This window comes from Nuphar pumila, chromosome 4, assembly GCF_984573655.1.
Source record: "Nuphar pumila chromosome 4, dmNupPumi1.hap1.1, whole genome shotgun sequence".
In the NCBI taxonomy this organism is placed as follows: Eukaryota; Viridiplantae; Streptophyta; class Magnoliopsida; order Nymphaeales; family Nymphaeaceae; genus Nuphar; species Nuphar pumila.
In genome coordinates, this window is record NC_143252.1 from 134,968,171 (window position 1) to 134,978,752 (window position 10,582).

The 10,582-nt window shown below is 36.3% G+C and overlaps 1 protein-coding gene across 1 annotated transcript; it reads right to left on the reverse strand.

The window, feature by feature from the left end:
• Positions 1-258: 258 nt before the first annotated feature.
• Positions 259-1,416, reverse strand: LOC149841162 (uncharacterized). Its single transcript, XM_090005204.1, has one exon. It carries the CDS (start codon positions 1,414-1,416, stop codon positions 259-261), a length of 1,158 nt encoding a protein of 385 aa, XP_089861330.1.
• Positions 1,417-10,582: the final 9,166 nt, after the last annotated feature.

Genomic DNA, 10,582 nt, shown 5'->3' on the forward strand with positions numbered 1-10,582 from the left:
AAGACAGAAAAGGGAAGACCAAAAGGTTTGTTTGATATCTAATATATAGTTTTCTATACATCCTAATTCTACACATTCTTGGTTACAGGATTAGAGTGATTTCAAGAATAGTAAGCAAACTCAAATACCAACTTTTAATATTCAAAAGCTAACCAGACCCATGAAACAAAATTTGTGTTGATGGTGGTCGTGTGATTTGAAATGTCCCCAGGAAGATGCATTGAGTAATATTACCAACCATTACCCTCTTTCTCTCCCTCATCCTTTACAAGGAGATATGCCATAAGGTGCAGAGCTGTTAGGCAACTTAGATGGGTAGCACAGATTTGGGTTACCCCATACCACCAAACGCCTCCCCATCCTCTCAAAGAACTCCTGTGGGAAATCCAACACCCCATATAGGTCGTTCCCGTTCAGATACATGCCACTCACAGAAGGCAACCCTGCTAGCTTCTTAGACAACCCACCTGAGAAACTGTTGTCATTCAAAGCAAGAAACCTTAGTTTCTTTAGTCCTGCAAGTGATTCAGGAATGCTTCCTACACACTTGGAAGCAGAGATATCAAGAGTGACCAAGCTTCCCAGCCTCTCCCAAGGGACATCCAAGCACCCATCAACCAAAGGGTTGCTGCCCACAAGCATCCCTTCAAGAAGATCCATCTCCCCAAAAGATGCTGGCAACCCCCCAGAGAGACTGTTGTTCCTCAGATCCAATATTGTCAGATTCCTCATACCTCCCAGTTGCTGTGGCAGCTTTCCTGAGAGGGAATTGCTGTTCAGATCCAGCTTGAGAAGGGAACCAAGCCCACCAAACGTGGTTGGCACCTGCCCAGATAGCCTGTTTGAGCTCAGGTCAAGTATCAGCAGCTCCTTCAACATCCCCATGGTATCTGGTATTCCCCCACTGAGCCTGTTTCCTGCAAGAACCAGCCTGTTAAGAGCTATCAAAGTACCCAAACTTGTGGGCACCGCTCCCTCCAAAGCGTTCTCAGACATCACCAACGACTTCAGCTTCTTCAAGCAGCCGAGACTCGCGGGGATCCGGCCTACTAACCATCGATTCCGGCGAAATTCCAACGTTTCAAGAGTCTGTGACAGTGATTCCCAGTTTTTGGTGGGGATGGTTTGTGGATGGTGTGGGGAGCTGAAGCAGTTGAAGAATGAGAGTGATTTGAGGTGCTTGAGTTGGAAGATGCGGGGTGAAATGGTTGCTGTTTCAGTGCATTGGAGTGAGTTGTCATGAATGGGACCAACGTTTATGACAGTAACATACCAGAAGTCTCCAAACAGATCGCAGGAGATGCCTTGGATGGGAGTCCAGCCACACGGATCAGGGAAGAGATCGCTGCCGTTCCAGGATTTACCAACCAACGATTGGATCACCAAATACAGAGACTCCTTTTCTCCTCTCTCCATGGGAGACAAGGTATCTGTCTGTGAGGATGCATAAGGACTAATCACAAGAAAGAAGAAGAATACGAAGAAGGGAAGATGTCGAGATGGTCTGCATGGATATGGGGTGTCGGTTGAGTTTGCTGTTGGCATTGAGACTTGAGAGGGGAGGAGATAAAATCACAAAAAGATGAAAGAAATGTGCATGAATACGAAGACCACCTTTTTTATATATTTTATGAGTGATTATGTATGGGAACAAGGAAGGAGAGGGATACCCAACAAATAAAACCACAATCCAGACTCCAGGGCATCATTTTTCTGGTTTGAAACTGTGTACACAGTGAGGAACCTTTTCCTCTCTCTCTCCACATGTAAATTGAGGGCTGGTTAGCTTCTTGTTATCACGGTTCACGAGGGACTGCCAACAGACAGGCTAAGCCATAATAGTGATGAAGATGGCTGCTAAAATACATCCAAGCAAAATGACAAGTATGTCCATATTCACATCGCATACATCTCTTCACAATCACATTTTATGTACCAGTCTATCTATTCAGCGATAATGCTTATATTGATAGGTTCCATGTCTTTCTTTATTCAGTGAGTTGTGATTGCAATTTCATTGGTCCCTTTCGATGTTTCCTTGTGTGTAAACTATAAATTAAGATCGACCATGAGTAATTTTATTTTTTGATTATTTGTAGTAAGAGTTTTGGTATGTAAGATTTTTTTTCTGTTTTTTGGGATCGAGAAAGATTTGTTTACTAACACGATACTACTCTAGGGTGATGATGATGATGTATTGATGATGACAGAGACGAGAGAAGTATGGATTTGTTGGGATTTTTGTTTGAATTAATTACGGGAGATGAGGCTTGGCTGGCAAAGCCAGTGCCCAATTTGCATCTTTATTGGAACATGAGCTCTACAAGATGGGTCACTGGGTCACAACTAGTGTTGACAATAGGTCGGGTTTGACCCAGACCCGACCAGTAGTAAATCCTATGGAGTTAGGGTTTGGTGATAAATAAGGATCAATTAGAAATAGGGTTAGACCTGAATGGCCCGGTTATATGGAGGGGTATGGTTTCTGAAATTCCATACCAGACTGGGCCTAACGCAAGTCTCGACTAAAATCCGCATGTTTTCAATATGAAAAAGATAAAAATATTATTTTACACAGGTCTGTGTCTGGCTTCACCTGAGTTCGAACCAAACCCGACCCATTGACACCCGTAGTTACAACTCCAAAAATTGGTAGGTAGTAGACTCCAATTCATGAGCATGATATATAGTTTCTTTCTCATCATCTATAATGTAAATGGGTAAGAAAGATTGGGCCTAGTTAGGTAGGGTCCTGCAAGATACACAGTCACATTGTTCAATCTCAACTGAATTTTGGAATGTAGTGAGGCCAAAAAGTTTGTTTTTATTTTGAGTGAATTTTTTTAAAGAATCATACATATCACATATCATTAAATGTTAGAGGGGTCTCAATGTCATTAGGTCCAACAAAACATGATCTTAGAACATGTTTGCTGACATTTTTCAAGGAAATAAATAAAGCAGAAAGAGAGAAAGCTATAATTAATACACAAGAAAGTAGTAGGTTTAGTTAGGGAGGATACATAAGGGGGGTGGTCCAACCACACCACACGGGAGAGGGGATCAACACCTATTGAGTGAGCTGCCAATGGCAGAGATTGGTGCAGTGCCTTGGAGTTTGGGGAGGGAAAGGTGTCCCTTTGGTTGGTATTGGCAGGAAGCAAGATCTGAATTAAGAGACAAAAATGATGAATAAAGCATTAGAAAATTTTAGTGAAATTTAGCAGCATTCTCGTACAAGCACTTTTGTTGGTTGCTGCTGCAATGCATGGTTTAGATTTGATAAGGCTCAATTTGGTTGTAGATATGCAGTAGGGGTAGTAGACATTGGTCTTTGGACCACCTCAATAAACGGTCCTATGGAAAAGAAAATTTAGGTGGTGGAAAATCAAAAGGAGAGAAAGGAAAGCTTCATGCTTCATCAGTCCTTTTCATTAGGCACTACCCTATTCTATTTTTAGCACCCACTCGTTACGCAATACCGATACATTAAGTCCAATAAATTGCCTAATTAATAGTCACCACATAAGAAAAACACAAAAGTTCCAATATCCAACCAATGTTGTTAAAATTGGTTCGCTAGGTGAATCCGTTTCTTTAAAAAACCAAAGATTTTTTTTTCGATTTCTATTCAAAAAAACAGAAAAAAATACAAAAACAGATAAAAAAATAAAAATTTTGCCATTTCTGAACCGTTTCTACTTCAAATAGACCAAATTTTTGTTGATTCAGACGTTTGAGCCAAAATTGGTTGATTTTTGAAGGGGATCAAAATCTGAATCGGCCGATACAGACCAATTTTAACAGCATTGTATCCACATATGAGAAAAGCTAACTGGCCCAGGTCCTTCAAATGTTCAGAGAGAGAGAGAGAGAGAGAGAGCAATTACAATTATTAGCAGCTAGTTGATGGATCTGCTAGAGGACACTTGCTTTATAGCTAGTATAACCAACAATCCAAGCCAGGCCACAAACTAGAGGAACTCTCTTCAGTGGAGGAGTGAAGGAGCCAAGTTCCACTTGATTCTACAAGTCTCTTTTCAGCTATCGTTCAGTTCGATACAATTGATTGGCCGTCGGTTTAAGATAATCAGAGGAAACAATGTGACATGTGGTCCAATCTGGGACGTGTATGCCACTGCAATACTTTATACGGTACAGCTTATCGGGTCAGAGACTCAGAGGGACCTCTGTACCTCTGACGGTATTACGACTTGGATGCCAATGGCAAACCAAACGCCACCATTTTTTATTGTTTTTCAGCCGTTCATTTTTTGGCGCTCTAGATGCCATCTATCTGGAACATGCTTACAATTTTTGTGGGGCTCATCTAAAAAGTAAGCCATCCAAACATGGTGTTTGGGTTGTTCATCACATGGATGAGCTGCATTTAAGGCATCTGGGATGCTAATCCTCTGACCTGAACACATGGATGAGCACATCTATGGCTAATTATTTTTAGATCAAAAAAAAAAAACCTAAACACTGAACTTCAGTTGTTCAAAAGTTGATCCCCACCAAACAGACCGTGTAGATCATATCTACAGAGTTATACTCCACAAATCGCACTTTCAAGTATTTTTTGTTTGATCTGAACTATTAAATGTGTTTATCATTGTTTTGTTTTTTAAAGGCAAGCTGGGGTTAGGCAAATCCCTACCAGTTATCTCTTAAGCCCCATGTGGCAGAGGGATTAGAACCTGGCACAAGACCCCACTTACCACATGGGATACCACCTGGGTGGTGTGTTTATCATTGTTCTCAATAGAAAACGTATATTTGATTTAAAAAAATTTATTCTTAGATGTGTATTTTAAAGATAAAACAATCACTGGTTGATATTATACTGAAATCTGATGACAAAATATTTGCATTTTTACATTGATTCAATTTGAAAGAAAGTTTGTTTCTTAATAAATAAGCAATGGTAGACATATCTAATGGTTTAGATCGAGCAAAAAATACTTAAAAGTATGATTTTTAGAAAGTCCTAATAAGACTTAATGAAAAAAGGGTAGGACCATTCCCTTCTCATCTTTTATATATATATATATATATATATATATATATATATATATATATATATATATATATATATATATATATATATATATATATATATATATGTGTGTGTGTGTGTGTATGTGTATGTGTGAAAATATAAAATGGTTATGTACCAGGTAAGTATAAGGTGGCACACACGCTTGTTTAGCCACCGTATGGTAGACCTAACCATAAATATGTGTTTAGCATGTTTTATTTATTATGTTAAAAGGTTTTATCATGTCTAATACATTATAAGATCTTTGAGTATGTGAAAACCAATGGCTCACAAATCAATAAAATAAAGGTGGTCAAGAAATGGTATAAAACATCATATTTTGGCCAATAATAGTAAATAAAACATATTAAACAAGATCGGAAGGTCAGATTTTGCATTTTCAGCTTAAATCTGTATAAATTGTGTACCATGGTACCACCATACAATAGTTTTTCACCTTACTCGCAATAGTGGTTGATCCTTCGGAGTTAGATTTGTTGCTTGGAAATGAACATAGTGATATTTTATCTTTCAAAGAGTACTACCCCATATGTAGCCGTAGTTTGGAAGACAAGTGCAATAGAGAGGTCCCCCACTTTGATTCCCGTCTCATTAGTATCTTCAATTTAAGAGAATGGAATATATATATATATATATATATATAGCATTTACTACCCTTTTCGGTAAAGAACGTCCTAGTTGGAACTCATAAGGGGTTGTTTAGACCTAATCTCACCTCATTAATGTCTTCAGTATGGTAAAAGTGGTAGGAATCTAACCTTGGATCATAATTTTTAGCTTAAAAATATGTTTTTTTGAAGTTTGAAAGTTTGTATGGTCATTGATTTTTTTTTAACACTTGTAAAATCTGGCTTGTACTCAGGAAAACATGATCCAAAGATCAGTTTTTATTAAACTTAATATGTAGATCACATCTCGAGGGTTAAATATGCAAAAAGACAAGAAAAAAATTTATATTTTTTCGTTAAGGGGTTTCTTACCCATGATGGTGTGTGTGGGTAGTCTATATATATATGAGGTAGTTGCATCAGGAAAATCCAAATTTAGTGGTTTTGTCTATTTTTTTAATACCATGAGATTCTTCGCCAACAATGAGATCCCATTTTGATGTATTTAGGAAACCACACTGAGGTATTTCGCATAAATCAACTAAATATAAAGGTTTGGATATTTTTGAATGATACCCCACCCCCGCTTAGCTCAGCATGGCGAAATGTAGTCTCTCAAAGGTTTTACTCAAAGTCCCCCTTCTTCTTTAGGTTGATAGACTCTCTCCCATGCAAGAAGGTGAATGTGTCTATTCGAGTCTGAATCATGCCAAAGGTACCTCATACATCTTTCCATCTACTATCACTGAACATGGAAGAATGAAGCATGACTTCCAGTAGGTGGGAAATGATGCAAGGATAGATTTAATAAGAACTAATATGCCTGGCATCGATAGAGTTCTGCAATTCCAACTCTCTAGCCTCTTGCGAAATTTAATCAAAAGCGTTTCACAAAGAGACTTTTTGAGCTTGCCCTTAAAAAGCGGAAGTTGAAAATCGCGAATGAAAAGAGCTCTCATTTTCCATCCACAACAAATAGAAACTTGATTGAACCACGAAGACGACAAGTAAAAAGGAATAAAAATTGATTTTCTTGGACTTACTTCAAAATCACATAATACCTAAGAAGTTGGGAATGGACATCTTAATATCCCTTAGAAAGAAGAGAGTATCATCCGTGAATAATGAGTGGCTCCAAGAAAATTCCATTGATATTGTAACGACTCAAACTAATACCCGTTGAAAAGTGAGGGATCTTACATTAACCATCAACCAAACCAAATAACTTTATTTATTAATAATTAAAGTTTGAGAACAATAAGGAAATGAATATCAAATAAGCTAAATAGAGTCACTTTATCCCAAAGAAAAAAATATTACAGCAGTCACGCAGTCCTTGTAGCTCCCTATAGCAACTGGTCTCATCACTGAGCTTCAGAGGTTGTGAAATATATATTAAATACGGTGTTAGAATCATAAATTTTGCATGTGAATTCTTCTAATAATTCAAATAAGCAAGAAGAACATAAATCAAATTCATGCAACATTTTGAGAGGAATACAACTACAACAAATTTCAGTATTCAAGTCACTATTCATACATTAGCGAACATTTATCATGCTACAATACTATATCACAGTTAAGAGAACAGGTAAAGATGCATGATCTAATGCAGAACAAGAATATGCATGAATAACTTATTATCTTTTATCAAAGTTTTTTTTGTATGTATGTCCCTATTATATGCCCATATTTTAATTTCATTTTTCATTAAAACCCGCAGATACTAAAAAATAGGCATACAAACAAAGTTCAAGTTGGGTTCTTAGTTGTAGTTTAGCACAGAATTTTGTATTTTATTATTGGGTTTCACACTTGGCCCTCGATCGATATAAAAAATCAGCATCATTCATCGAAACACTAGAATTCAACATCTAATGTTGAGACACTAAGAAAATCAGCATACATTAATGCTACTTTCCTAGTATACCAATAACAATAGTTGTGTCTACACACCACCCCCAAGCAAAGTGGCAGAATCTCCCTAAAATTGTGGCAAGGAGGTGAACCATATAGTTAGATTAAGGGGCACAATTGCACATAGAGTTTTAGTATCCTCACGGTTTCTCAAAATTGAAGTTCAGGATTCTTACACTATAGAAGGGACATCAAAAAAGAATCATTAATTACACTATTTTTCTCTTTTTATATTTTTATCAAAAAAAAGAATTATTTTTCAATATTCGTTTTGAAAATCATCATGCAAAACACAACACCAAAATTCAATTTGCAAATTAACATGCAAAACACAACACAGAACCTGAGCACAAAAATAGTGCAATTAACTCAAAAATTCAATAAATATCAAATTGATTTTTGCAATGCATAAAACTAAACATAGAGCAACACATGCTCGTAGTCCATATGGTCTACAGTAGTTCACATTTAACCACTAATGCACCCTATACAAAAACCATTGTGAATATGTGATCACACCATTATCCACTCATGTCCACAAATGCACATCCATGCAAACATAATAAATATGTACATGTATAATCATTTCACATATGCATATGAACACATGCTTTCAAAATACATCTTTACTTTTATGATTCATCTCATGCATAATATGCAAACATGCATGTGATCATACAAGTACAACAACAACATAAATTTTAGAATTCACGTGTTCATTACATGCATATGTATGTAAACAACATATTAAATTTTATAAGCATGTGAAGTCCATAATTCTTTTTGTCACTTCGGGCAAGCGCAGGGTACAACACATACCCACCGAGTCCAAGCCATCCGCCCCGCACACGCGACAACACTAGTAGTCACATGAAAGTATTTCAATGCTCATATGCAAACATGCATAACAGTTCAGTCATAAACATGCATAACCTGAACATGGACATACACTCAAATCTGCATATTACACATGTATCAATCTATGCGTTCAACATGTATAAAGTCTGAACTTTTAACATATGCAAATTTTGGACATAAATCTAAACATTTGACATATGTTATTCTGAACATAACCATGAGCATTTTACGAGTATACACATGCACATGTAAATCTGAACATGCATAAATATGTAAATCTATACATATATGTAAATCTGGTCATGAACATGAACATTTAGCGTAGGTAATTCTAGACATATATATGCATATTTATTATTTTTTTTTTTATATTCACATTCACATATCATGCTATGGTAGACCCGGTTTGGGTCGAATCTGGCCCAAACCACAACTACGAATCATATATATATATATGTGTGTGTGTGTGTGTGTGTGTGTGTGTGTGTGTGTGTGTGTGTGTGTGTGTGTGTGTGTGTGTGTGTGTGTGTGTGTGTGTGCAGTAAATCATAAATAACATGTTTTTGCTATAAAATCAATTCTAAATCTAAAATACACATAAACAACCATGGATATAGCAATTTTTCATAACCCAAACATAGGAAACAAAAAATCAAATTTTATGGATTTCTTCAAAAACATCACCTAAATCCAATTTGGGCGCTTTTTCTCCATTCGAATCAAAAGAAAAACCCGTACCTTATTTGGAATTCAAAAAGGTTAGAGAAAACGTCGGATGACCGGAGAAGAAAAGGTAGATCTCCTTCTTCTTCTTCTTCTTCTTCTTCTTCTTCTTCTTCTCTCTCTCTCTCTCTCTCTCTCTCTCTCTCTCTCTCTCTTTTCATTCTTTCTTCCTTTCTTTTTTTTTAAGTTTTTATAATGAGGGCCTCTATAGGGTGACGCCCCTCACTCTAGGGTTTCCTAAAATGTGAGTTGTAGATAGAGCTTCCCATATGGGGGTCTATCTCCAACTCCTTTCCATATCCCATTAGATTTTTGTTAGACTTTTTCAAACTCTTTTCTTTTTCTTTATTTACTTACTTTTTTCATGACAAACTATGGACTCTTCTAGAGGGTGGTGACCCCTCTAAAAACTCTAGCTACTCTCATCTAATAAATTTCAATTTTTTTTAATTTTACTATTAAAATAATTAATTATTTATTATTTAATAATTACCCAAAAATTTACAAAGGATACTTTATCCCTCTGGGAGTCTTTTTCACATTAAATATCTTTAAATTAAATCTTTATACTTATTTTATAACTTTAATTTTGGTGGATCTGAATTTTAGATTTGGATCCAAATTCATATCCAAAATTCATATGGATCCTAAGCTAGATCATATCCTAATTAATATGGGTCATGGACTGAGTCTAGATCCATATTAACTTGGATCATATGGATCGGATCCCATTTAATCCAATCCAGACATGACCCCATCGAAGCGGGCTTTTTAAAAAAAAATGATTTTTAGGCCAACCGTAGCTCCAATTCAAAAAAGTAAATAATCATTGAACTAAAAATTTTGAGGTGCATTTAACAATATATAACTCAAATTTTGTCTTCAAAATTTGCCTGAATTTAACCCAAATTTTGCTTGATTTTTACTTGAATTTAAAGGTCAAAAATAAAAGTTTTTATCATGTCATATTTGGCTCGTTTAGGTCTTGTTAATAAGGCATGGGCCAAGCTCAGACTCAAATATCATAACCTAACATCGAGTGTTCTATCAATATTTCTATAACATAGCCAAAATTTTAATAGTTTATGAATTCAACTAAGCATGAAAATACACAATATTACAAATACTGGAGTTATATTACCATCACATTCTGCCTAATAAAGCCGACAACTTAATCTTTCCATCATGAGCAAAAACAAAAAGGGGGATAAGGGGTCTCCTTGTTGAATACCCCTACTACTGGCAAATTCAAGGCCAAGCTCGCTATTAATAACCACAACAAATTTCAAATAGAGATACAATGCGGTGAACTCATAATTTTGTAAACCCAAACCTTCGAAGTGAATCCACCAAAAAGAACTAGTTCACTTGATCATATGCCTTGGTGAGGTCAGTTTTGAAAAGAACAGGTGCA